This window comes from Aythya fuligula, chromosome 17 (assembly GCF_009819795.1).
Source record: "Aythya fuligula isolate bAytFul2 chromosome 17, bAytFul2.pri, whole genome shotgun sequence".
NCBI classification, from domain to species: domain Eukaryota; kingdom Metazoa; phylum Chordata; class Aves; order Anseriformes; family Anatidae; genus Aythya; species Aythya fuligula.
Genome location: NC_045575.1, coordinates 11,586,188 through 11,613,879, shown reverse-complemented (window position 1 = coordinate 11,613,879; position 27,692 = coordinate 11,586,188). Strand labels below are relative to the sequence as shown.

The 27,692-nt window shown below is 48.3% G+C and overlaps 1 protein-coding gene across 10 annotated transcripts in view; it reads left to right on the top strand.

The window, feature by feature from the left end:
* FBRSL1 (fibrosin like 1) overlaps nt 1-27,692 on the top strand; it is a 513,621-nt gene that overhangs the window by 432,752 nt on the left and 53,177 nt on the right. For all 10 annotated transcript variants that reach the window (XM_032198851.1, XM_032198844.1, XM_032198850.1 and 7 more), the window contains one exon: nt 26,041-26,086. In XM_032198851.1, the coding sequence (XP_032054742.1) occupies nt 26,041-26,086 (46 nt within the window). The remainder of the gene's footprint in view (nt 1-26,040; nt 26,087-27,692) is intronic.

Below are 27,692 nucleotides of genomic sequence, written 5' to 3'. Positions count from 1 at the left end.
GTCTCCAAACTGAGCATCTTGCAGCTGCAGGTGCGTGATTGGAATTGCCTCCCCTGTATGGATGGGAACACTGAGACAGACTTAAAATTACTTGTCCCAGGCCGCCTAAAGCTGACAATAGACCCCACAGTCCCTAACCCTCATCCTGTGCCCAAACCATCCTCTCTTGCTTGCATAAGGAAAAAATAGAGTAGGGGTGCAGGTTGTGATAACCAGGAGCTGTCGTTCCCAGAAGCCATTCAGACAGTGATGGTTCTGCTGCTGTGAAATGCAAATAGCCAAGAGGTGCACGGAAGGAAGGGCTAAAATGGGAGTTGCTGTGCACGTAGATGGACCCGGGAGCATGCAGGCTGTGAAATGAAGGCGGCAGCACCAGCAGCAGCCGTCGGCCCCTGCGCCAGGCAGCACATTTGCATTCTTCTGCCAGGGAGCTGGAAGCTGCCACGGAGCAGTTTATACTCCAGCCTGCTCTGGCCTTGAATTATGCATGACCAATTTATCATGCCCCCAGCTGAAAAACTAATTGTGTCCCTGGGATATATTTACTAGAAATTGTAGTTTGCTGTGCTGGGGTCCCCAGAGTGTCCGGCAGAGCAAATGACTGGGAAGTCGGAGCGTGTAGAGAACAGGACTCCTGGCTCTGCCGGGGCCAACGCGCCAGTGATAGATTTTTCACTTCGATTGCCTTTCCAAGGGTTTCCCCCCTCCTTCCTATTTTTCTTACACTGCATTACACTTAATCGGGCTGCAGGAGTCCTTCCAGTAGTTTCTAGTATTAAAAAGTGCATCAGTGTGCCTGACAAAAAAGGCGATGTATTCAGGAAGAGCCAACCTGGCAGGGAGGAAGGGGGTTGGCTTCTTGTGTGTGGTGGGGTGGGGGTTTTTGTGTGCATCATTTTGGTTTGGTTTGGGGCTTTTTTGTTTTTTTCTTGTGTTTTTTTATAAGCACAGTGTGGCTTCGTGTAATGTCTCCAATTACTGTGAAAGTCCCCTCCCTCTCCAGGTCTAGAGCGATGAGATTCCCTAATTACTGTTATTTGAATGAGAGGCTAGGGAGGAGAGGATTTCGTTCCCTCATACAGAGCCCGTGGGGTGGGCTTAAGCTTGCAAATGTTATTACCACCGGGTCTGGCAAAGGAGCTTGGGATGCCCCCAAACGGAATTTTTCAGAGCGCAAATGTCAGCTGTCAGATCTGTATCTGGCTGCAAACCCTCCCGTAACATCGGGCTGAGCCGTACGCATCAGGGGTGGGGGCGAGGTTGGGAAGGGAAGGAGGCAATTCGCTGCGAAATTAATCACCCAGTTCAGCCTGTCCTCCCCCACTTGTCACGGGAGGAGGATGTCAAGGAGTTAATCACAATGAAGGAGCCAACAGTGACACCGCTTCGTAGCCGAGGAGCCTGCTGGAATCCTTGGCTCCCTTACTGTTACCCTCCGAGGACAGCAGGGGCCAGGCCAGCAGGGAGAGGACGAATTTAGAGGCCTGCTCCTGGGAGAGGCCGGGGGACCTCCAGAAAGGAGTCACCCCTGTCCGGCCACAGGCAGGAGCCTTTCTTGTGGCCACCTGGAGAAGAAGAAAGGTGCTGGCAGAGGTGCTCTCTCAAGCCCATCCAGGATGTATGAAATAGTTTGTGGGAACTACCTGCAGCACGTTTGTGCGTGGGAAGTTGAAAGAAGGGAAGGTGTTTTTATTTTATGTTGTTTCTGAATGTAACGTTTACGCATCCAGAAGCTCTCTGCAGCGTTCTTCTTTATGCTTCCCCGAATTTGTATTCAATGTGTTTCCAAAAAAGGTCTGGTGGAAAAGATTTTGTTCAGGTAAATACACGTCTTGCTGCAGAAAAAGTAGAGCAGCTCTGCTGTGCTCCTTCGTGCTGAAATATGTAATACAACCAACATAAAAGCAGATCTGAGGCTTGTAGGATCGTATCAGAGATGAGGCATAAACGGGTTTCTCCCTGAATACGGCTAGCCAGAGTAAAGCCAGGACGACAGAGCGGGAGGTTGGTGTGGACTGCCAAATCAGGCCTAGCCATGCAGCATCCCCCAGAGGTTTTCACAAGAAGAGCTCATTCTGAGTTACCTGAGCAAAAGCATTGCTGTTACCTTTCTGTTGTGTAGTGCTGACGTGGCCTTGGGCAGGGGGAGAGGGAAGAAGCAGAAGCACAGTAAAGCTACTGCATAATAAGCGCTGTGTTGTTTTTTTTTATTTATCACCATTGCAAAACATTACAAGCGTAAAAGAAGAAAAGGAAGGAGATGAAATCTCGAGACTTTCTGGGAAGCGCTGCCTCCCACCGTGCTGCAGCGTTGGAAAAATTCACTGCTGGGCATTGAACGCAGCCTTTTTCGTTGCAAACAAGTGGCCTGGTGACTTGGGGAAGGACTGTGACATAAGGAACCTTGGTGAACTGGAAACAGGCGTGTGTCTGGAGCTAGTTTTGTGTTTGTGGGGTCCAACCACGCAAGGTTGCTTTGCTCGTTTTTCAGCTATTGTATCCAGCGACTTCCAGAGGAGCACGGTGGGCTTGTGGAGCGCAGCAGTTCTGGGGCTCTGCGGAGACAATGGAGGGCTTTGAGCTGGGTTGCACGGAGCACGCTGCAGTCTGTTTTTCTGGAGGGTGTTGTCACATGTAAGAAATTACTGCGCTTTGAGCAGTGGGGACAGTGAGAGGCAGAATGGGACGCGATGGAGAGCACTGTGGTGTAGCAGTGGCTGCACCATTAAGGAAAGGGTGGGACAGAGACAGAACACAAATCACAGCATCTTCTGTGGCCGTGTTTTAGCTGCAGTGACTCAGTGTCTGGACGCTTTTGCCCTTTCATTATTCAGAATGAAGCACATCAGCGAGTCCGGGTTATGCTCCTTTTGCTGCTGGTTCTTATTAGCTTGTTAATGATCTTCCTAGGTTTTAAGTGTCTACCAAGGTGAGCTCTCAAATGACTTGAGTTCAGGGCAGCCATCCTCAGCAGGGTGTCCTGATTTCTGCTGTGGATGTCTTCTGCGTTTTGTTCTCTTCCAGTCCCTGTTAACTCATCATTATGAAACGAGGGGAAAAGCTCTGGGATTGAGCTGCCGTATGGGCCCTGCTCTTCCTTTAACCTGTCTCCTTCCACGGGAGCTTGTCTGGCTGGCAATTGACAGCTTCTGAGTGGCTCTACTCGTTTGTCTTCCTCCTTGTTGTTACTCAGGCCCTTTGGGCTCTGCTGCTTTCTTTTCAGTCTGTTGCTGTACTGTACTTGAGTGGCCTGAGCTGTTTGGTTTCCTCCTGCTTGCTTTGCTGCTGCCGTGGCCAAGGTGGGACAGGGAGCTGCAGCAGTGCTTGGAAAGCATCCGAAAGCACCAACAAGCAAGCCAGGGTGGCAGCCAAAAGATGAAAATAAGACGGTCTCTTTGGGGTAGAACAGGAGTCGGTGTCAGTTTTCTAAGAGGTTACAGGACCCTAGCTGACCTCCCCTCACTCTCAATTTTTTCTCCCTCCAAAATCTTGTCCTCCATTCTCCTTTCTTCTTCCTTTTCTCTCCTCCCTGTGTAGCTGGGATACATTTCAGTGTCAATTTTCATTTATTCCAGTACTTAATGATTCTATGATAGCTCGGTAAAATCAGGTTCACATCAGCAAAGAGAGAGGGGTTTTAGACGCCTCTTTTAAAAGGGGATTTTTTTTTAATTCATGCTTGAGGGGAGAGGGAAATTATGCTAACATCAGCTGCAGCTTAAATACAGCTCTTGCTACCAGGTTCAAGTCAGTGTGAATGCAGTCAGCTAAAAGACCAATCTGGCTAGGGATTTTTTTAGGGGGTTGAGCCCCATGTCCTCAGTGCCATGCCTGCCTTAAGTGCCACGACAGAGGAATCTGGGCAGGAATGAACTAAAAAAATAAATGTGCAGAAAAGGGAACAGCCCATCTCCTTTCATAGTAAGACCATGGAACCGTCACTGGGGACGTGTGCCTGTGCACGGGTACGTCCACAGCCCTTGCTTAGAGGGCTGTGAAGGAATCCTGAGGGGAGCACAGCAGAACAAACCTTGCTGTAAGAAACCCTGAAAATGTCCATCAGCAATGCTGCAAGTATTCTGCGGCTGCTGGAAGCGTTCCAGCGCCGGAGTCTTTGTCTCCATCCATCACAGGCACTGCAATCTTTGTGCCCCCAGCTTCAAACAAGGGCTTCACGCTGTCCTTGCAATCTGCCTTTATGCAGCGGAGTGTGGAGGCTTCTAATTACGAGGCCGAGATGCGCGGCGGGTGGGGAGGCGTGCTGTGCCCCGCAGCCGCGTACCTGATTATCCGTTGCTGAGGTCGTTAGAAGGGTTACTCCTGAGTTTAAGCCTGCTCCGCAAGACCCCTAATTATATGCTGCTCTGCAAGTTGCATTAAAAAGAAATTGTTGAAAAGACAAAGGACAGAATAACATTTCCTCCCTCGTCTTCCCCTCTCTCCCCCCCTGCAACACACACAGACACGCACTCCCCCACCTCTCCCCGCTGGGCCCAGAGCTACTTTTCACGCTCGAGTTGGTGCAAGCTCTGATAAAGCCATTGAAAGATGCAGCGGGGAGACGGAGCGCTCCCAGGGACAGAGGGAAGCAGAAGAGGAAGCCGAAGTAAAATGACCCCCTCCCAGGTAGATACAGCCAGGCGCTGCTTGCTGAAGGAGTTGTCCCACAGAGCAGAATTAGAGAAGAGATTAACCGTCCTTTATTGTTTTGTTTCACTTCCTAGGGAGCGATGTAATGTAGTTTCTTCCATCGTGAAAAACCCGCTTCAGCTGGAGCTCCGGGAAGCCTGAATCACTATAGATAACGCATTCAAAGTGCAGTATCCCTTGCACATGCTGCCAGCTCTCGTTTTAATCTCCCCAGACATCAAAAAAATTAAAATGTAAAATTCTCAGCTTTGCAGTTGAGTGACGTGAAAGCCGCGCTCGTCGCGATGCAATTTCCAAATCTGGGACATGCACACATGTGTCCGTCCCTGTCAGAGATAACGTTTTATGTGTGCTTTCCGTGAGCCCATGAAGTGTGCCACTAACAGAGAGAGGGAATTGAATGGGTTCTTCATTACCACATGTCTGGACTACTAATGAAACTAAACCCGTGTCGCTAGCAGTAGCACTAAATATTTCCAGTGCTTCTTGGTGTGATGGTTACATTTTCAATTTACGGTGGAGATTATTACAGGGGTATCTGTGGTACCAAGGGTAACATTTTTCAAGATTGCTATTTCAAGGGTATTTTTTCTGTATTATTTGCATTATAGTGGTACCTGAAAGCCTGAGCGACAGATCAGGCTCTCACTGCGCTAGGTGCTGTACAAATATGGGGGAAAAAATTCTCTTCTGCAAACTGGGGTTCTTTGAGACATGGCTATGGGGCTTTTTCATTGCTTTTGTAGCTGTTAAAAATATATGTATTTGAACAGGATTCTTAGAGTCAAAATGTCAAAGTTTGAGTCACTCCTGTACCAGAGAAGCTTGCAAGCGGCTTGAGCTGTACATACTGCACTTGACTGTAATCCGAGAGCTTTAAACCTTGCTCAGTCTCTTCAATATCTCAGTCAGGGTGCTCTGTGGTACGCTCCCTGTTTCTTACTCGTTTGCCTTCACTTCTCCCTGGTCTGCTCCACTGGATTCCCTGCCCACCCAAGGCACTAACAGCAGGGCAATTTTCTCTCCTCCTGTCTGGCCTGGTCCCTTTTTTCCTCCTGTGTTCCCACGCGCTCCCACCTCCTTAGGTGGTGAGGAAGATCTCTGCGGCGCCCTTTGCTGCTGCTGCACGTTGCTGTGGGGCTCAGCCTCAGCCTCACTGCTGCGTCCAAGGTGAGACCCAGAACTGCCCATCCCTCACGCTCTGCCCTTGCGGCGTGTGTAGGGCGAGCTCACATCCCTCTTGGTGTATCGGGAGAAATAACCTGGAACCTGATGACCCTAAGCCTTGTGCTTGCACATCAACTCGACGCATCCCTTTGCTTCCTGCTTTTCCCTGCCGCCTGCTGGAAAAGGTATTTGGTGTGAGTGCTGCGGGTGCTGCTCCCAGCTCCCTGCCCGAGAGCAGGCTGCAGACAGCCATCATCCCACATGCAAGTTGTGTGGCTTTTATGTTCTGGCAAGGTGACACAACAAAGATCAGCTGCCTTGAGATTACTCCAGAGGGCAAAATCTTCGTTTCAAATGGTATTTGGAGATCTTCCAGCCACGCCTCATATTTTTGTGGCATCTGTGTCAAAGATGGTTCAAAATCCGTTGATTGAGCAATGTCACTCTGCTTGAGCAGGGGCTGTGACCTCGAGCTCGAGCCGGGTGCAGGAGTGCCAGAGCACATGCGGGCAGCAGTGGTGCTTTCCTTGTCTCCCACACTGAAGCTTACCAGTGCCTCGTGTTGGCTTTTCTGGTTTTGTTCTCTGTTCCCCCTGCTCTAAAGGGTGCATGGAGTGTTCATGATTTTCTGCATACATGGTGTGCCGCTTTCTTCAGCCCCAAAGTCCCCAGAGTCTGCAAGTTGAGTCATATTTCTGTTGGCACGGGCTCGAGCAAGAGGCATTACTCAGAGATGGCAGATAGTCTTGAGGCTTCGGCTGCGTGCTGTTGAACAGTCTCCAGAGCCGCTGTCTTGCTCATTTATCAGCTTGGAAAGAAAAGAACTTGAAATCCAGAAGCAGCAAAGATAAAAGCGGATTTCATTATAGCGCTTTTCAAGCCCTGGGACGCGCACAGGACAGCGAAGCAGCCAGCACTTTGAGCCGTAGCTCGCTTAGCAGAGCTCTCGCTGCTCTCACCCGCTGCAGGGACTGAGTCAGCGCTGGGCATCAGCAGCCGCCTCCTCTGGAAGCCAGCGCCGTGACTGCCACCTGCACGCCTGCCAGGGCGGGTGGAAGGGACACGGTGCTAACATCTCACTCGAGCCATGACACCTTTGATGTGCTCGTTTTCTCTGTCTCGGGATCAAAACCGTCTAAATTCCTAATTCCCCTCAGAAGTCTGGCTGTCTGCTTCCAAGGCTGACTAGATACCGACAAACCAGATGTGGCTCGCAGACCTCTAAATTGGGAAAGGGTGGCTTTGTGTTTGTTATTTTTGCCATGAGCGTCTTCCCATTCTGCTGGAGATGGTTTTTAGGTTTCTAAACAACTGCACACTGAGATCAGATACCCAGTCTGTGCTAGGGGAGGTGAACCAAGAGCACTGTGATGGAGCTGTATTTCTTAATTACCTTAGAGCTACACAGACAAGATCTCCTGGCTGCAGCCCAGGTAGATCTGAAATACCCACCACAAGGCAAAAAAAAAAAAAAAAGGTATGCATGTAGTTAGATGGAGCAGTGATAAAATGTGCCCAGGCAAACAGGAGTGCTGGGTTGCTGCAAGCCCTGGTGCTGCAGCTGGTGTTGATGCACGGTGACCTCCCGCGCTGGAGGGATGTGCTGCCATGCATCATGGCACTGATTCCCCCCTGGACTGCTTCATCTCAGTGCAAATTAACTTAATACTTCACAATGGCTGCTGCAGATTTATGTTATGATGTGTTTGTGGCAATGGTCCATATCGGCTTCGGTTCGTGGTGTGCTGAAGTGTATTGAAACAGCCTGGTGTGCGGGGACCTGGAGACACCAGGGAGCAGGGGGAAGGATGCAGGACAGACCCCGGGCACTGGTAGTTGTCTGAATTTAACTGGTGCCTCTTAGCTGCTGCTTCCTGAGTTTTTCTAATTGAAAAACTGAAGGCAAATCTTTTCCGTTCTTGTAACGCTAAAGAAAATCTTGAGTGGAAGAAAGATCAAGTGGAAGAAAGCGACTTTTTTCTTTAACTCTGGCCCTTTGATTTATGGAAAGAGAAGGTGTGAAGTCTTAAGGTCAGCAGGCATGACTCAGTGCTGAAAGGTCATGAGACTAAAAAGAAGGAAAAAACAAAAAAAACAGAGCTCCTTATGTGTGCCTTCCAGCTTTTTGGCCATCCAGCTCCACAGCTGCAGGACTGACCAGTCCTGTGGACGGAAGGTTTCCTCTTCTGACATCTCCTCAGCTTGCTGCCCCAGTCTCGTTGTGCTGCTGTTTGGGCTTGGTGTTAGGCAAGTTTGTTTTAACCCTGGTGCCGCTGCTCTGAGCCTTGCCTTCAGCAGCCCTCGCGCCGTGGCCGCGTCTGGCAGAGCTGGAGGAGCAGGAGGCCGGTGTGGGTTGGCTCAGATTAACGCCAACTGCAGTTGTTTGCCACTGGCGTGCTACGGCAGCCCCCTACGAACGGAGCAGTGTTAAATGTGAACCTTGCAAAGATGTTTGAAAACCAGCAGAGCGGGTGGCTGGAAGATTAACTCTGCACGAGGACACTTCGGAGAGCAGAGAGCCACAATAGCGGCTTCGGTGCCAGCTTTGTCCCAGCTGCCAGAAGGGACTCTGTCAGGGGAGTCCTTTACCATGGTGCTGGTCCCCCAGCTGCTGGAACAATTGCTCGAGACCACTGGCAGTCAGCATGATTAAAGCAGCCTCCAGGCTGCTTTATTGTACATGGGCAGTTATCCAGGTCCCAGGATTGGCTCAGCCTGCAAGGATGTAAAAGGAAGCTGGCCATATTGTGCCCTTCCACCAGACGTCTCTTTTTCGCCCGCATCTAAGGCTCGAGGTGGGTTGTACTTCATTGGTAGTCCCCCCGGGTCGCAGTCCATGAAACACTCCAGGGTCTCTGCCTATTGACTGATAGGGCTGAACTTCTTTTTTTCTTTCTACATAAAGGACACATTTAGTTGAACTAATTATCTAATTTATTGCTCGCTTAACTGGGATTTTGGCTGTATAAATTAATAGCACTAACCAAGAGCGCTGTTAAAACTTCAGCCCCTTTCCTTTCTTGAGAACTGTTGTGGCTGCAAGATCCCATTAATGCCCCGAAAGCAAGGTGGCTGCTGATAATGGAGTTACTGGTTTGGGGTCAGGATGCAACCACAGCAGCTGAACGAGCCTTGCTCGTTCTTTAGCTTCTTCCCTACACCAGGTAGAAGCTTTGCTTTGCCTTTTTATTTTTTAAAAGGGGTGTTAGAAGATAACCTCACTGAAATGGCTTTTTGTCCCAGTGGGAATGGCCCTCTTTTGCTTTCCTCTGCTTTCTTTATGTGAGTATGTAAATATATGTAAATGTATACAGGGGCTTGAGTTTACCGTCTTCGTCTCCCCCTCCCATGTATAATGTATGTGTTAAACACATAATCATTAATCAACTTTGTGGGGAGTGGAGACAAGAAGGGCTCTTTGATGATAGATGTATACTTGTGACTGTGCTTGTATGCGTGTTTATTAGGCAGCACGGTGCTATCAAAAGAAACTCCAGGTCCCCAAGGATAAGAAACAATGTAGGGAACAAATGAAGAGGGAAAAAAAAAATCCAACCCCTCTTACTGTAAAACCCTCTGTCTTTTACCATCTGTCTCCTTTCTTGGAGTGAAATAAATTGGGGAGAGATCTCTGAATGATGTGCTTGTTTGCAGTGCGCAGGAGCATTAACCCAGCGCAGAAGCGAAGTTACGGGCAGCATTGCTCCTGGCGGGCAGGAGCATTGGAGGCAGGGCGACGTTATTGCTTTTGTCTGTGCATGCTGGAAGTGGCTTAGACCAAGAAAGCCTTGAGGTTATCATGCACAAGCACAACTATTTCTTGGGTTTTAATCACATGCTTGGTGTTGTGGAAGGCACAAATTACAGGTGGTCATTGCCCTGAAGTGTTGACAGTAAAGATGACAGAAACCACGCTAGCTCTTTGTGAGCACCCATCTCAGAACAAGCTTCAGTCTGCTTTGTGTTGCTAGAGGAGGACTTCGGGTGCTGGAATTACTTGTCTGGAGATTAAGGTAGGGGTGGAGAGCTCCACTTCTTTGCATTTCTGTTCCCATGAGATAGAGCAGTAAGCCTTAGGACCCAAAAGCTTGGACTGGGCTGGGGAAACCAGACATTTCCCCAACTGTGTCAAGAGGCAGCTCAGTCAGTCTGGTAGAGTTGTGCATATGCTCTTGCACAAAACGGCGTTGTCCAAAATGATAAAACTATTACAGACATGTTGAGGGGAGAAATAAAAGTGCAAGTGATTTTGGGTGCCCTAGATTAATTTTTGCTCATCTTACTCAGCTTGTATGCTTGCAACTTCCTTATTTGAGAAGTATCTAATTAAATATATATTTTAAAAGAGCTTAAAAAGTGGCTTTGGTTCATTGGGTACAGAGCTGCTGCACTTTCTGCTGTGCATTCCTGCAGAGCTCAGCAGGAGGTGCTGAGGTCTGACTGCAGCCACCCAATTTAGCAGCAGTCCCAGCCCCCCCAGCCCCCTGCTGCAAGTCCCGCGGTCACTCACCGCCCCGGGGAGCAGGAGAAGGAGCTGCAAGTGTGGCAGCGGGGAGCAGCAGCAGTGAGACTGGGAGGCAAACGGGAGAAGAAAAATTCCAGTTTTTACAGCCTGCCCAATGCAGAGCAGCAGATGGATTGACCACAACGTGCCGGATTTGTCAAGGTGTATCTGGTGCTGTTTTAGGGAAACAAAAATGGGGTTTGGTTTTAGCTGATGCTGTCTGGGGCTGCAGAAGGAGCTGTTGAGTGACGGAGGGTATTGCTTTGCAAACAAATTACTTTGTCTATTAGTTGTTCTCCTTTTTGGAATTAAGATCTATGAATCTACCAAAGTGTTTTACTGGGCCTCTTGAGTAGGTCTTTCTCAGGTTCATTAGAATTAAAAAAAATAAAAATAAAAAATCAGAAATGGTATACCCAACAAAAGGTATACACATTTGCTTTGGACTAATTTAAGCTATCTTTACAGTAAGGTAGCAGCTTCATCCACTGGGATTATTTCTCTTTATTTTATATTTCTTTCCTTTCCTCATTTGCCCAAGTCAGCACTTCGAGTTCGTTTTGCAGATGAGCTGAAAGCCACAGAAATTCAGACCCTCATCACAATTTTCCTAAGCTGTTGACTATTCAATTCTACATTTTTAGCTTTGGAGGCCTTTCCATCATTTTATTCTTCATAGAAGAAATAAACAAGGCGTCAGTTTAGGAAAGTGCTTCAGCTACAGTGAGATTAAGCACATACATAGAGCTGAGCGTTTGATCAAGTGCTTTTCTGAATACATTTTCTAGAACATTTATGTGCCTTTTACTGCTCTTGCTAAGCTAATCAGAAGATGCTGGGGTCTGATCAGAGTCTTTTGTGCATTTTCGAGATAGTGTCTCAGGAGGATCATTATACACATCCCTCTGCAGCGAGTACAAGGAGATTGTCACCAGGAAGGTGTTAGTCACTGTGTGTTAACAGGCAGGATTATTATGCCTTTTTTCACTATAGGCTTTTCATCTCCTTACTAAGCAGGCACAGTCATGTCTATGCTAAAATCGCAAAGCCTTCTTAGAACACCCCGTTCGTGCCTCTGGTTCAAGAAATAAGCTCCAGTGAAATGAGCTGTTAGCTGTTGTGTGACTTTTGAAGAGAGGAGAGGACACTGGCTTGAGCTACGAGAGGCCAGGGGCATCAGCCAGGACCATGCGGTGGGAGCCCAGCGCTAGGCTCCCCAGGGCGCAGTTGCCTGGAGGAGCTGATGAGCAGACAGCTGAGTTGAGCTGCTGCTCTCTTGGCAGAGGAGCACATCTCCAAAGAGAGGTCGAGTACAGCTTGCTCCCCTGTTCCTTCCAAAACATCTCCAGTACAAGTCTGGTGGCTGAACACACACATCAGTGGTGCTCCCCCTGTCCAGCCAGGACAGCTTTCTTCTGCCCAGAGCCGACCTGGCCCTTTGGTAAGCCCTTTGTGTGAGTGCCCTGAAAGCTTTCCAGCCAGTGGCTTAGCGCACAAACATCAGCAACAGACTCTAAAAAATGTTTACCTCTGACCTCACCACGAAGGGAGAAGAGCAAATCCGGGCCAGGGATGTTTTGCTCAGTCACAGGTCCACATGCAAACACAGCAGGACACAAAACGTCTGACAGACAACCGTCGTCCACTGCAGGCAAGCAAAAGTTTATGGGTAAAGTCATATCAGTGCATATGGAAATCTAGTAATTGCCCTGCCATTCTGCCAGGAACAGCTGTTGTTAGATGGTCTGTCCTGCTGGAGCACGGCACCTTCCCAGTGTGAGGCATGCAGCTGCAGTTCAGCCTTCTCGAGACTCGCAGACCCCGGATCTAGCAACTTCTCACACACAGAACCGTGTTTTTGTTGAAAACAGTTGGTTACCAATGGAAGCCAATAACTGGGAGAAGTTGCTTATGGTTTGTGCATGAGGAAATGGCCTGGTTTTGTGGTCAGCAGTTGGCATGGTATATACTCGACTGCTTTAATGTCTTTTGCAACCCCACCCAGATAGTCGCAGTGAGCGCAGTACAAGAGGAGCTCGGAAGAGCCCCATGGGTGTAGCTGATCACATTCACCCCGTTAGCTTCAGCTGTCGTGGAGAGTTCCCGTACCCAGAACACTGAGAACACAGGGCTTTCGGAAATAAAACTGTCTGTTCCCTATTTCAGATCAGTGCTTGTCTGTGCAGATAATTTCTCAACTGGAATTGCCAGTAACATCGGCAGAGGCTTTGAATGACAGTTTTTGTTCATTTGCGTTTTGGGGATTTTTTTTGTTTCGTCTCTCCAATTGTATTTATAAAGGAAAAAATGCAAAGAAAAGAGGCAATGAAAAGTCAAGAGGCATTGTACAAGAAGGAAAAGATTATAGCAGGGATGCATAATGTATTGGAAGTGAAAGACCATTCCAGGGTACTGCGGATTTTCTCAAGAATTGAATGTACACGTCTAGCAGAAGAATGGGAGAAGAAGGGTTGACACTTTGTGGGGTTCTGACAAAAGAGTGTAGGTCCCTTTCCCTTTGCATCAAGTGGTCCATGGAAATTAAATTGTCCTCTCAATGCAGGGGGGAGTTCCTGTCCAGAATGGATCACAGCAGGATGGGCACTGCGAAGAATTCTTCCCTTCTCCTACCTTGCTCCATGGGGCATTTACTTGAAGAGCATAATAAGGAAAATGCATCTGGCAGTGAAAATACTAGAACTCACTCAACTGTACTTTAGTCTGCTAGGGATGATGGGGGAAAAATGAGACAAATAGCATCAAAAGTTAGTTTCCCTTGAGCTTTCTCTGTGTTTCTTCACGTACTTTGGCTTACGCACACACAGACCTTCTGTAAAGGAGGAAGTTAGGCCATTTAAATCCCATGAAAGATGTTTGATTTAAGAGGAAACTTGGAAAAAAGACGGGAGACCTGGCTGATGAAGTCAGGAAGGATTGCAGTCCTTTGGATGGAGGGCACAGGGGGCCAGGCAGATTTCTTGTGTGGTTCGTAACGTGGCTGGGAGAGCCCCGGCTGGTTCCTCGAGGAGCCGCGGTGGCAGAGGGAGGTTGATGTTGGCTGGGTTAGCCTTAGGCTGGAGAGGGCAGCAAGATGCAGGAACTGAGAATCTTTTGGGTTTCTGGAGACAAGGATGAGAAGGTTGTTTGTGAAAGCAACTGGAATAGGGCATGGAAAAATCCAGGAAGCCTGCTTTACCCACGGGGTGAAACTCTCTTTGGTTTGGACTGTAGCCAGTGGCACAGAGCAACAGAAACTTTGGAGTTCGTGCATCTGCTGCTTGGCCAGTCCTCACTGGAGACTGTCAGCGCAAACGGAGCTGCCTGTTCTGGAACCATTTTAGCTAGAATCAGCTCCCAGAAGACCGTTGTTAATAACTTCTGTCTCACCAGCCCTCTCCTCCTTCCCTCCACTCCCTAAAAACTGGGCTGAGAGACTGTGCAGGAATTTGGGCTCTCTCGGGTAGGCCAGGAGCAAGGAGCGGGCTCTTGCTGAGGTAATCTGCTAAAGCCATTGCCGTGCCGCGAGGCAGCCGCAGCTCAAAGCACAGCACCGCTTCAACACTGGGCTCGCTTTTCCGTCTCTTTTAATGCTTTAAGCAGGGCCGTGCATTCAGCAGTTACTTGTATAAGCATTCTCCAGGCGTTTGAAAAAAGACTTCTGTTTTCCAGAGGAGAGGAGGAAAGAGGTGGGAAGGGACTGTGTGGGGCAGAGAGGGGCAAGTGATAGGGGAGTAGCCGAAATGAGCGTTTTGGCTGAGCTGGTGTGCGGGTGCGTGGGCTCGGTAGGGCTCCCCCACACCTGGTATTAAATCAGGAGAAAGCCTTCCACCTTCTGTTGCTGGGAGTTATGCTCTTTAGAGCTGACTTCGACAGTTGTTATTGCAATTTTGTGGTGCTCTTTTGATTTACAGCTGTTTTTACGACCATTGAGACAGCCACAAATCGAGGAAATCTCATAAAACAGAGAGTAAACGTCTCCTTCACAACCCAGGCAGAGTTTTGGCATCCGTGCTTATTCCATAGAGCAGGATGTGTAAACAATATTGTGTCCCCTGAGTGGCTGATATCAGTACAGTTAAGTGGTAACAGCTTGAAAAATGCATTTCTCTTATATTAGCGGTAAAACTCGAAATGGGCCCCCAGGCTAAAGTAAATTGGTGACATTTTGCAGCAGAAAGGGAAAAAAATAAGGACAGGAATTGGAAATGTGGAGCCCCAGCTTTGAAAGCAGTGGGACTGGAGCCAAAGTTGGATTTATCTGCGTTATTGCAGTACAGAAATAAATGGATCCACCACACTTGTTGCAAAGCATATCTAATTGGAGAAGACAGATTGTATGTCGGCTGCAAAGGGCAGGCTGCCCCCTTCACTGCATCTTACCCAGAAGACGAGGTCAGTCAAAGCCATATTTAATCCAAGGGTAACGATGAGAGACATTTCCTCGACTTGGAGCATAGCTCAGGAGAAATGCCCCTTTGTTGGAGGAAGCAGCCAAGCGCTCACCCCAGCCCGGTGCCGAGACCGAAGTGCGTGGAGCAGCCGTCAGAGCTGGGACCCGAAGCTCGAAGCCGCAACTTCTGGGCCTCTCCCAGGCTCATCAGTTTGCCAGATGCTTTTCAGATGTGAACCATTGTCTTTCTTCTGTATCGTTCCCTCTGCAGGCTCCATAGGGAAATTTGCATGCTGTCCCGGTTCCTTTTTAGGTGCTCCTAGTCTCATCTGTTGGGTCTTTAAATACTACGGCACCCTGTGGCGTGCCTTCTCCTGAGGGTGAGGGCATCCGTGTGCGGGAGCAGAGCCATCAGGAATGGTACAACAGTCTTTTTTTCCCCAAGAGACAGAAACATAAGACGTGAGAGAGCTGCAGGACTGTGGGTAGTAGAATCAATAATGATATCAAGTCAATCTGATAAACACCTGACTGCCTCTGAAATTTCACCACATTTTGGGATTACCACATTCGTATTGTTTACCCAATGAATATTTGATGTCTCCTTCATGTATAGAGTTGCTGTTACCTGATTGGGGTGACAGGAGGTATCAGCACCTTGTAGCTCGTTGGTTCGATTACCCCTGGGTCAGCTGCACGTAACACGTGGGGGTCCAGCCTAATTCAAACTAATCTGGTTTTTTGTTTGTGAAGGAGAGCTGTGAGAAGACTTTCCGCAGCTGTCCACTTTGCAGAGCCTGTCTGGGGAAGTTTTCAAAGGATAAAAGCTGTTGTTCCTTTCCTGGACTAATAATTCAGAACGTACTTTCCTATTTCAAATTAACCTAATGGCTAATGTTAAAATCTGGGCAACCGCAAGGGTTCATAGACCCATAATCGTTCAGGAAATAGTTTCCTCCTTGGATCAAGAAGAAGGCAGATGGTCTTTCGTTTCTGTCTCTTATTGCTTACTGGTGCTGTCTGAAAAGAGCCAGCCTGGCGGTGTTCGGCCTTGGCGATCCCACAGATCCCGCACAAGCCATGCACGGTTGGTGCTAAAGCTGCAGTGAGTGACGTTTGTATCGAGCGGTTATTTGATGAATTGTTTACTGGTGTTAATAGAAAGGACTAGGAAGGAGGTGATGGCTGTGTTTGCTCATTAACGTCTTCATCTTGGTAACATTTTTCTTAACCGTTTTACCTTCTGAGTCATGTTGCTCCCCAGGAATCCCAGTTTAAATTTATTGCATTTTTAAAGAAAAGTTTCAACTCTTGGTTGCAAGGATTAAACTTAAAAACTTAAAAGCACCGAGTGAATGTTGACAAATGAAGAAGGATGCCCAGCTTGGTTCCCTTTGAAGATGTACTAAGTTTTTAAATATCTTCAGTGTGAGTTCCCTTGGTCTTCATAATCATTTTGCATTGTCCTAGGACAGATGCAGCTCTGGATGGCTGTTGCAGGTGCTAGCACCAAGGTAGTCCCCAAACCATGGTCTGCTGCAATGGGCAAACCTCCTAAATCACTGCACAGGTGTAATGGATGAAGTGCTCCAAGGGTGCAGGGCCAGTGCTACTGCTCCGGTCTGATTCACACAACCCTAATATTTGCATTGTAATAGGGATCCCTCCCACACCTAACTCTGGTGGGATTGAAAATTTCCCCATAAGTCTCCAAGCGGGGCTGCAGAGCTAAGCTGAGGCATTTCTTAGGTGGCAAAGCCTGTCTGAATGAGCTGCAATCTCTGTTCAAAGCAGGAGCAGCTCCAAGCACCCGGGGCCCCGATGACACCTTTGCTGCCGCAGCCAGGGACATCCCGAACCTGGGACCCCTTGGGGATTGCTTCCACCCGCACGCTGCTGCTTTAGGCAGAGGCAGGGATGTGCTTTTTGCCCAAACCGAGCCATTTTCTGCACACAAGGAGAGCCCCCTTCAGAAACCCGTCCTCCTGCTGGCTTGCACAGCTGCGGAAGGAGTGGACCTGAGAAAGAACGGTGCTTTTGTGCAGCACAGTTATGTGTTTAACATAATAAATGTTTATTGTCCTCTGGAGCAAAGGAGCAATAGGCTAAATTATAGCCCGGGGAGGGAAAGCTAGAATCAGGAGGTATAGGCTGTTAATTATCCTTTTTTTTAGCTGTCATAACGTGCTGGCGTTCGCCTGCAGCTCGCCCCCTCCCACGGCTCCCTTACCTCCAGCAGCACTATCTGAAATCTCTGCTTCCCGGCCCGCTGCGCCCTCCTGGCCGTCCCCCTGCTCTGCCATTTGTAAGGCATCTCCGGCCTCCGGAGAGATTTGCGACTTCCCCAGCAGCCGCTCGCGGTGATAAAGGCCCTCAGCCTGCCTCTCTCCGATTAATCAGCTCTCGTGCAGCCTCGATAGGGTGTTAATTTGTAAACTCGGTGGACAGGCAGCCGTGATAAGCCTCCGCAGCTGCTGCGTGTCTGCTGGGGGGGAGAGGGGGGGGCAGATAAGGCTTCAGCCCTGGGCCGCAGCCAAGAAATATTTTGGAGCAGTGAATTAGAAACAACAACAACAAAAGAGCCTTCTGCTGAGGCGCTCCTTTGAGGTTGCTGCGGGTGATAGGGCGAGGCTCGATAGCCGCGGACAGGGCCCTTCTCCCTGATAAGCTCCTTGAGCCCCCCAGTCCGGGAAGGCCACATCAGGACTGCAGCCGTGGCGGGGGGCTCCTGTCGGGCGAGTGGCCGTGGGTTGGATGGCGTGGTCTGGTGCGTGTCCCACGTGTTTGCTGCGGTTAGCCTGCTCCTCTTCACTGCTCGGGGCCAGTTCGTCACATCACCTGCGAGGGGATGGACCCCAGTGCTGCCGGAACAGCACCAAATGGTTTTGAGTGTCCCCAAATACTTGCTGTGTGCTGTGATTCACAGTAAGCGCTGAGCAGGGTCCGCAGCATATCCAGCATGCAGATTAAGACCGGGAAGGCAGCGTGTTCCTGAGCAGCAGAGCATCCCGGTGCTGTGAGACTGCTGAGTGCTGCCGCAAGCTGGTGCGCTCGGAGCACCCCGGCAAGCAGGGACACATTGCACCAACAAGGGGCAATTCTGCCTGCCTGTTCCAGGTGGCTGTGGCCAATGTTTCTAGTGTGCTCGTGTGGTTTTCCCTTTTCTGTTGAACCGATTATGTTTTCTTCCACAGTTGAGGTGATATTTTACTGAATTCATATCAGCTCCACAGTTCAGCTGAATCCTAATGCCATTGTTGGCCTCCCTAATTGTTCTAATACTATCTGACAACGCGCAACAGACCATGGAAGCTGTTCCTTCCCCAGCTGCCAGTGCAGGTTGTTATTTGGTACAGATTTGAGCTGCAGCAATTCTCAGACAGACAGTGACCTTTTTATGAAATCAAATGTCTTGCGAAACCCTCTTGGTCTCTGAACTGTGATTTATAGCCGTTTGTGTTGGAGAGGGCTGCAGGTGGGATTCGGGTGACACGTAATTGGTTAAAAGATAAAATAAAACGGAGGTTGCCCCGCTGGTGCAGCGATGGCAGGAGCCACAGGAATGAATTGCTTGGCAGCGCAGAGCCTGGCCCTCCTCCTCCCGCCCTCCTCCGCTGGCTGCCAAGTCCTGTCTGGCAGGCCATTACAATGATAAATGCAGGTAGCTGGCAGAGACCACAGTTGAGAGTTTGTTCTAGCATGCCAAGCCCTGCTTGGCATTCCCCGTCGGTGCCAGCATTTGCACTCTTACTCAGTTTGACGGAAACCAGGACATGAGGTGTGAATTTATGTCCGCATCCTTCCAGGAGAGAGTTGGGATAATGAAATGCCAAGGCAGCCCTGGGAGCAGCAGAGTAATTTGGTAGGTACCAAACAACAGTCTGCCACCTGTCATTTGCAGTACAGTCCCTGCTCTCGCCCATCACTCTTCCACAATGCAGCCTTTGAATTATAAGGAGTCTTGGGTAGTTCTGCAAAGAGCGCTTTCCATTCCATTTGATTTAGTGCAAATAAAAATCTGTATCCCAGCCAAATAGATGGTCTGGCTAGATAGTTCCGAGCTGTAATGACAATGATACAAACTACTATAGTAGTGTGTTACGCAGCGTTCCCAACCTTTCCTACTCACAGACAGGTTTTCCCCGGTATTTTGTAGCAAAAGTTAAACCAGTAATCACGTCCAACGTTGCCTAAGTCAACGTCTGGGTACCGGGAACAATTTAAACGTGGAGTGCAGGCTGGAAGTCTTGCCCTTCAGGAGTGGGATCAGCTCGAAGGAAGAGGCGTGAGATCTCTGTGGTCTGAGATGTTTAAAAACAGATGGCACAAAGCCCTTTTACAGATGTATCACGGAGAATTGTGTTTCATCGGCCAGGCCATGCATCAGTTGCCCTTAGTGTAGCCATGTTGCTGTCTCTAATCCACGGTGGAAAATGCAGCCTGTCCCAGTGAAGCAGGGAGATGGCTGTCCTTTGTGTGCCGCTCCTAGAGCAGACTGCCCAGAAGTAACAGCAGCGGAGTTGTCCATGAGTGGAGCAGTAAAAGCAGCCCAGTGGGAGACAAGAACAGCAACATCTACCTTACATTCTGCTTTTCCTTTTCTTCTTTTGCTTTTCTTTTTTGGGGGGAGAAGGGAGAGAGGGTTGGGTTTTTTTGTTTGTTTTTTATTTGTTTCCTGCTAAGTGTAACTGGCATTTCCTTGGTTGGAGTAAGCCAGGACACGGAGCAGACGGCTGCGTAATAAAGGAGATATCAGAGCTGATTAGAATGGAAAATAGCCAGGAGTGTAAAATCAGGGTAGGTTTTGGTAGCAGTTGAGGAGATGAGGCTGGAGGAAGGAGGACAGAGGTAAGGACGAAGTGCACCTTAATTTAATTGAGGACATGCAGGCAGAATAACATGAAGCAAGTTTTTTTGGCTGGGTTTAGCGAGGGACAGCTGGAAAACTTCTCTTCTGGTCAGTGTCTCTGCAAACAGCTGAGGGACCTTTGCAGCTGTATGACCAGCCTCGGCGAGGCCCAGGAACTCCCCAGCTTCCTCCCTTCTCTTCCTTCACTAAAATCTGTTTCAGTGCATGTATTTATTTATTTATTGGAGCTGAGCTGGCAAGCAGAGGGAGTTTGATCTTTTCCTCTGGGAGACAGCAGCGGCTCCAGAGGAAGGCGAATCATAAAGCCTGGCTAATGCAGGGAGTGGGGAGGGGAGGGCTCCGGGCTGCACCCTGCTCTGGGGGCTGGAGGGCTGGGAGGAGAGGGCAGAGGAGCTGGCCCAAGGCTCTGCCCGCAGGCACTCTGCGGGGCATCCCGCTGCTCTCAGAGCACTCAGGAGACAGATCAGGGCAGTAAGCCCACAGACCACAGCGGCATGTGCTCAACAACTGCAGTTGCTGCATAAAGTGGCCTTGCTTGATCTGTCCCAAAGTGACTGAAACGCTGAGGAACGTGCTCTGGTTTCAGAGTGGTGCTGTGTAACTCACCACCACGTTGCCAGAAGAGAAGGTCCAAAAGACAGCCGTAACGTAGAGCCTGCAGAGGAGCAATGGGCTTGGGCTCCTCGATGCCCTGCGCTTACTGAATCAAACCATCCACGCTGTGTTTCCTTCCAGCTCTGCACTGCTCTGCTTTCACCTTGCTGCCGTGTAAACGGTGCGATTCGAGAGTGAACCGGGACCTCTGGTCTCTGCTTCCAGGCTCTCTGGCCTGGTTTAATTCTCTGTTCCCAGGCTTGTGCTAGCTCCTCAGAGGGGCTGTTGCAAAAAATAGGCATGGTTACATAAAGCACTGAGAGAAATAAGTGTTCTCAGAAGAAAAAGTGATGGAGAGAGATGAGTGTGTTGTGAAAGGCCCTTTCCAGGACTGAAGCAGTACTGAATATGTGTGTTAAATCAATATGGGGTGGGAACCTAAACAAGTGTGTTTTTGTATGAAAGTATAGTCCCAGAAGCTCTTTGTTTCTAGTGGACCCTCTGTAGAATGAACTTTTGTGTAAGATGTGGAAAACCCACCAGTACCTCCCAATTATTTGAGTCAAAATTGATCTAGAAGTGTGTGGGGCATGGAAGGCATTGCCATTTCAGTAAGTAGCTGAATTTGGGGTATTTGTACTGCATATTTCTCTGTGATGCGTTACGGTGTAGCTAGAGCCATAACTGAAACTTTTGGATTGTTGCTAGAAAACTTGAGATCCACCAGAAATTCATGTTTGCTTAGGGAATACTAAGTTATTAGTCCTTATTTGCACTGGGGCTCAGCAGCCAGGATTTCATATGTGTTCCTGACCATCGATTTTTCCAAACACTCTGGTCACCATCCAGGTATCTGAGTGGGTTTTTGGAAGTGCTCTATGCCCAGTACCCCTGGCCAGGCAGTGCCCCCGCAGCTGTTGAGCACTCATCCCTCTCGAGAACCCCAGCTCTAAATTCCGTGCAGAGGTCTCGGACGGAAGGGGACAGGTGAACGTCTTGGCTGTCGAGTCCCAAAGTGAAATGTGGTTTGTAGAAGTCTCCGTGTCTCCTGTTCCCTCTGGCTTAATCCCCTGGCACAGCTGGTTGCTCCGTCTCAGCCAGCCTCCTACCCCAGAGCTGAATTTTCCTAGAAGGTGTCACGCAAAGGTAGTTCGTGTTAATTTACTTCAGCTTTTTGCCTGTGCCTGAGATGACTGAGCAGTGTGTAGCTTTTCTTTTGTCTTCTCAGTAAAGCTGTGATTTCCCTCCAAAAATAATTCTGGGTTTGAAAAGCCCATAGGCTCCCGGTGGCCTTGAAAGATCCCCTCACAATGCAGGCAGTGTTCACCATCCGCTGCCACATGGCCTCTGTGTCCTGCAATGTGCTCAATACTTCCTTGGTCTTTGGGGTGAGGTTCAGTTTGTTCTGGTGTGCGCGTGTGATTTCGAGGCTGCGCTCGCACTGCTCCCTGCAGATCGGGTTCCATTTCCTACAGCAGAATCGCAAACCAAACAATACCTTCCTGTTCCAGTTATTGTTCTCCTATTGCTGCATGAAGGGGGCTGCTATTAATGACTTACAGAATCAGCTGGAAGCTGGTAAAGCAATACCGACGTACAGAAATTCTCCACTAGACGAGCGATCAAGTGGTATCAGAGTGGTAGGTAAAAGCAGGGGAAACAGATCAAAGGCAGGAATTAAAATTGATCCCAAATTTTCAGGTAGTTTCCATGCTTTATTCAGAAAGTCTCTCGAAGTGTGTACAGCACTTCTAGTTTGAAAATCTCCTGGAGAAAGGTTTTCTTGAGAGCTTTTAGTACTTGCTAAGTTCAGTAACAGTGTGAAAACAGTCTCACTTGAGACCGGCTCTTGGCTGTCAAGAAGATAGGCAGCCATCCAGAAATAAAACCTAAACTCCATTTCACTGCCTCCTCTTCCTTTTACCTACCGTACTGGACTCACAGAGGGGATGCTCGGTTTTGCCCTGTACAAAACCTAATATAGCAGGACCCCAGCCCCACGTGCCTCTGCTCTTTGTGAACCAAGACTGCAGCCTTATTAGCAGCTTGACAGTGTCTTGTGATCAGACTGTGAAGTATCGGGCTGGGATCTGGTGTTGTGTGCTCCAGGAGGCTGCGTGAAGATCTGCAGAGCTTCTGTTCTCACTGATAAGGAACTGTTTATTCCCTGCGAGCAATTTTATAGGCTACAGAGAAAAGAGGGGGAAAAAAAAAAAAAAAGAATAGTAATTACTGCAAGGCCTGACATAGTTTATAATGCTGTCTCTGTCAGATGATGTTGTTCTGTTGCACATAATCATTAAATTATTAATCCGTAAGCACTCTTACACCTTTCAGCCGCCCTGGGTTAGTAGGAACCGGGATGAATTAGGCATGGACTTCATGACGCCTCTCCGTTCACCTTCAGAGGAGAGGGTGTGCTACATCCTTTGTGGTTACTGCCTTACATTCGGAGGGGAAGGCTGCCTTTGCGAAGCTTTTAGTGCTGAAAATAGAACCGGTGCTTGTGTTTGCTGGGTTCCAGGGGAGGAATGGTGAGGGAAGGACCGTCGTTCCTCTGCTTTCTCTTCCCAAAGCAGAAAAGGGGTAAAAATGCTGCTTTTCTTTGCAGTGTATTCAGCCTAGTTTCACGTTGTCACAGAGCTGAGTGGAGACATTTTCCCCTCCAGATCTGGAGAAAGAAAGAAAATCAAAATGGGGCAGAGAACCGCTAACTTGGAACGAAGCACAAAGGGGAACCCCAAGGCTCGGCGCAATCTTAGGGTGTCTTCAAAGGGCGCTGGCTCGTAAAAGTTGCAGCAGTGAGACTACCTCAGAAACTGAAATCATTTGTGCGTGTGTCTCTTTTGGGACAAATGTTAGAGCCTTTATGCTTGAAATACAAAGGTCGTTGTTGGGGATGAGGGTGGGACTTTGCAGGCAGCAGCTTTCATGAAAACACGTCTGTCTGGGGCTGTGCTGTGACGCGGAGAGAGCAGGAGAGCTCGGTGGGGGAAGGAGACGAACAGCAGATGTACAAGAAAGACGAGGGATGTCTTTTGTCTGCGAGCTCCAGGCCGGGGGGGTCTCCCCGCCGTGCTCAGGCAGTGTGGCCGCTCTCCTCCCCTGCCTCCTGTGCCGGAGGAGGAGGAAATGCCTCCGTGTTTTCTGATCGAAAGAGTGGGATTTCCTGGGATGGCGTGAACCCATCCACATAAAGGACTCCCAATGCCTGGTTTTGCTCACAGGGGAAGAATTCCTCTTTCTTTTTTTTTTTTTTTTTTTTTTTTAATCCCTTCTTAAACATATGCAAATGGTTTGCTTGAAACAGCAGAAAAATTGGGAGGGGACTTGTTCTAGCAGATGCGTTGGTTTGCTGGATTTTTTCACTCATTAGTGGGCTCACTCGGACACATAGGTTTTATTGTATGCTTTCTTTAAAGGGTGACTGATGAAATTGAATGATGTATTCAGGCTCTTCCTCCCCCGGCTCCCCTCCTGCCTTTACAGCAGCTCACAGAATATGCTATAGCACAGGCCTTCACTGTTTGAGACCGGTGCTCATGCCAAAAGCCGTTCGGATCTGGAGCTAGAAATCACCAGAAAAGAGAGCAAAAGTTACTGTAAACTCTAGGTGCGAAAGTTTGTGTCTGCAAACCGTGGCTGTGATGTTGAAAGCTCTGCTCTGTAAATGTTGGCTCTGATTGTGGAGGGCGGTGCCACACGTGTGGTTTTTGATATCAGGAGACTGAGCAATAATCCTTGTGTTGTGCTTTCTCTTAGAAGTGATTTTTCTTGCTCGACTTCCTTGAACATTGTTTTCGTATCACTTGGACCTGAAGCAATGAGATCTTTAGCTCGTGATTAGGCTGCGCCAGTCTCGGTCACATCCTTGGTACTGAGCTCACAGAGGGCAGCGTGGTGGCTGGCATGAAGCCGCAGTGCTCGCCTTCCAGGCAAAGCACGGGGCTGCTGCTGCTGGGGGGGCTGCCACACGCCCCCCTGCCAGCTCCTGGCTTCACTGCAAGCCGTGCCCAAACCTCATTGCCTGTAAAATGGGAGAATCTTATTTATCCACCTGCCACGTGTCCTGGTGCTCCTGGAGCGCACGGAGCAGAGAGCCTGGCTTAGGGCGAGCTGCGAGCGGCACTGAGCGCCTCCAGCCCGCGTTCCCAGAGCCTGGAGGGCCGTTCGGGCTCCCTTGTGACTTTGTGTCGATGATAAGTGAAAAATCTTGGAACAATGGATTGTAAATTCAGAGGCGGCTGTCATTTTGTGTGCCGCTCTTGTTGCTGCTGTGTGACGCTGTTACACTTTTCTTTGCAAGCCAGCCTAGACAAAGCCTCGTTTAATCCTGGTTCTCCCTCTGTTTAGTCCGTGCAGTGAAGGGATCGTGCAGGTAACTGGTTTTCCCTAACATTTTAGGATTCTTTTGCTGAGCTGTGTATCAGTCATACATGCCACAGCTACACTTGCAGCTTTGTTGTGGACATGATTCAGAATTTCTTTCTTATGCGTCTCAGTTTCAACCTATTTTTCATGTAGTTTTCCCTCTTTTTTTATACATTCGTAGTAAGTAAGATGTTCAATGCTTGCAGTGCCAGTTTCCTTAGAAGTAACATGAATAGATCACTCTTCCTTGCTTCTCACTATATCTGATGCAGATCTTGCATCTTACTATTTGTGTGGTGTTCTTTTTTCCTTCTGAGTCGTCATTTAAAATATATAACAATGTAATACAATTCACAGTGCTCTTTATCATGCAAATCTCCCAAGGCACCTTAGAATAAAATCAATAAAATCAAAAAGAAAATCAACTTAGTTCAGCCATGTGTTGAATTAATTCATTTTTTAAAAGCAGAGCCAAGGGAGAGAGCCTTTTTTCACTTTCAATATCTTTTGCTCTTCAGCTTTGTACTTCACCCCATTTTATGCGTGCAGCAGTCAGAGCCAAAATGCTGCTGATATTTTCAGCTGTCTTGTAGATAGCAGTAATGTTGATCATGCTCCCTGCTCCCAGACCGGCTTTGATTCTGTAGAGGCTGCTTGCTATTTTATCAGATAGCGAGGAGGAAAAGCTTATGCTGAAATAGGTTGACTGTTTGATATCAGGGGTGGGGGTGGGGGAAGCCATCAAATTAACTCATAAAAGCTTTATTTACAATGAATGGACTTTTTTTCCTGTCTGTCATTATCATCTTGTCTGTAACCCAGTGACCCTGATTATCATGAAGCTGTTTACAAGGTTTAGGTTAATTGGATTTCTTTAACTATTTCCCAGAGCTGTGAGGAGCACAAATGCACTGCCGTGGAGTTCAAACAGCGTAGTGCAACCCAGTTTGCAAGGAGACGGGCTTCTTCCAAGAGGAAGTCGTTTTATTTCATATTGGACTAAGTGCATAGCAGCATGGAGCTATCATTTGGCATAATATTGTGTAACACCCTCTCATACGGATGTGTTCAGTTGCAACTCGTGTTTTCAATACACAAATTACATTTTGCATGTTCAGCAAGAAATGAGCTTATTTTCAATGAGAGAGGCTTTGAAATGTTTTGTTGTTTTTTTTTTTCTTCAGCTTGATAGCAGTTTCACTGGTTTTGTTTTTATATGAAGACTCATGGATAAAATAGCTGTGCATTGCATGGCTGCCTAAATAAACGAGACAGGAGGATATAGCTGGGTGAGATCAGGACAGTACTTTTACACGCTTTGCTTTCATCTTAGGATGCATGCTTATTCTTTAATGGCACAACATTGCACCCTCCAGGTGCAATGTGTAATTGCAGGTCTACAGATAACAGACTTGTTTTATGAGCTGTGTTTTTGTGAGCAAGCCTTCCTAAATTCTCCTTCAGTATTACTCACCCTGTTTCTTTCTTTTGCAGGCTTCTGTAGGCTCTGAGAAGCTGTTCTCCCCTGCAGCAAATAAAGGTAAGTGATTTGGAGAAATGCTTTCCTTACCTTAGAGCAAGCTGTTTGAGTGCATGAAACTGTGAGGAATGTCATGCAAATAGCAGGACATCAGTTTTGCCAGCGCCTGTGATTTTGCCACACACATTGTCATAAAGATCAGCTTTACAGGCTTGAGATGGTTAAGTTAAAATGTAGAGCTGCATTATCTCCACGTGGGGCAAGACTTCTTTCTTCCCTACGGGTCAGATCCATGAGGAGAGGAATTACTGACAAAGGAGAAATCAGCCCTTACTATAGGGGATATGCTGTTTCCCTCTAATACAATCAAATCCTCATTTCTTTTAAACAAATACTTTAGCATTATCTGTATTATTCTTACAAGGTCTTGCATGTCTATGTCCTGCCAGCATGCACAGAGCATTCATGTCTGTTTCAGTCCTCCAAAAGGAGGGGGAAGGTGCTCGGCATGTTGCGGGGCTTGAGCTCCCAGCTCCCCTATTACTATTAATCGAGAGTTACCTGTGATACGCGCTGGGTGTTGCTAAGAGACTGCGCCGTTAAGATTCCCGCTGGGAGTTGCAGTGATGTATTCCTAAACACGCCAAGCCCTCCTTGGGGGGCTCGGTATGGCCATGAAACAGGGCTACTCGGGTTCCTGGTCTTCTCAGGGACAGTCTCACCAAGACAGTGTAGGTAAAAGCGCTGAAGAAACAGCCTCAAAGGGCAAAGTGTGGTACATGGTTGAAAGCATTATGTTGGGAATGGTTCCACTGTATCGTGCAAGGAGGTTGATGTTGTGGCTCTGAGTGAGTTGTTGGGATCTGTAGCTGTTCTGCAGCATTCCCAGCACTGAGCTACAGCATAAATCCAGTTTGGAACAGCGAGAAGTAGGAGGGACGTGCGAATACCCTGAAGAGGGGAGATGAGGTACGTTAATAAGAAGCGATGAAATAACCTCCCATTATTTCAAGAGGGCCAAGAAAAAGGAATGATTTGCAGTTGTGTAGGGGTAGGTGCTGGCCATAGAGAGGCGTTCTGGTGGTTGTGTGCTCCATCACCTGGCTCCAGGCCCGGGTTATAGCTGGGCTCTGTAGCAGTGCTAAGCATTAGGAATTTTCTCTTTCCAAGCTTTGCAAATTGTCAATTCCAAATGTGGAAACTGATGACAAGCCCATTGTGTTATTACATTTGCAGATATTTTTATGGAAGTATGCGGCTTTATCTGAGAGAAAGAGGGAAGTTTAAACAAATGGAAGCAAAGAGCATTTGTCTTCCCTCGGCCTTGGCTCACCAGTAAGGCAAGCCAGATTGCCCATACGGCACTGCCTCAGCAAAACAAAAATCTTGCCATCCTGAATAAATGCGTGGCACAGAGATCTGCTGCAGAGGCTTATGTTGAAGTGTTAGCAGCTTTGTTGGCTCCTCCTCGTGCTGAAGCCCGAGATCCCCCACCCCTCCATATCGCAGAGCAGCTCAGCAACATGAGTTTTCAAAATACCTCTCCATCGGGAAGTTAAATGTGTGAATGGCTGTGAATTTGCTGTCTTGAAGTCTGCGTTCACTGCTGTTTATATCCCTGTAGCTTAAGGCTGTTCGTGTTTGGTTTACTGTGGCAAGTCGACAT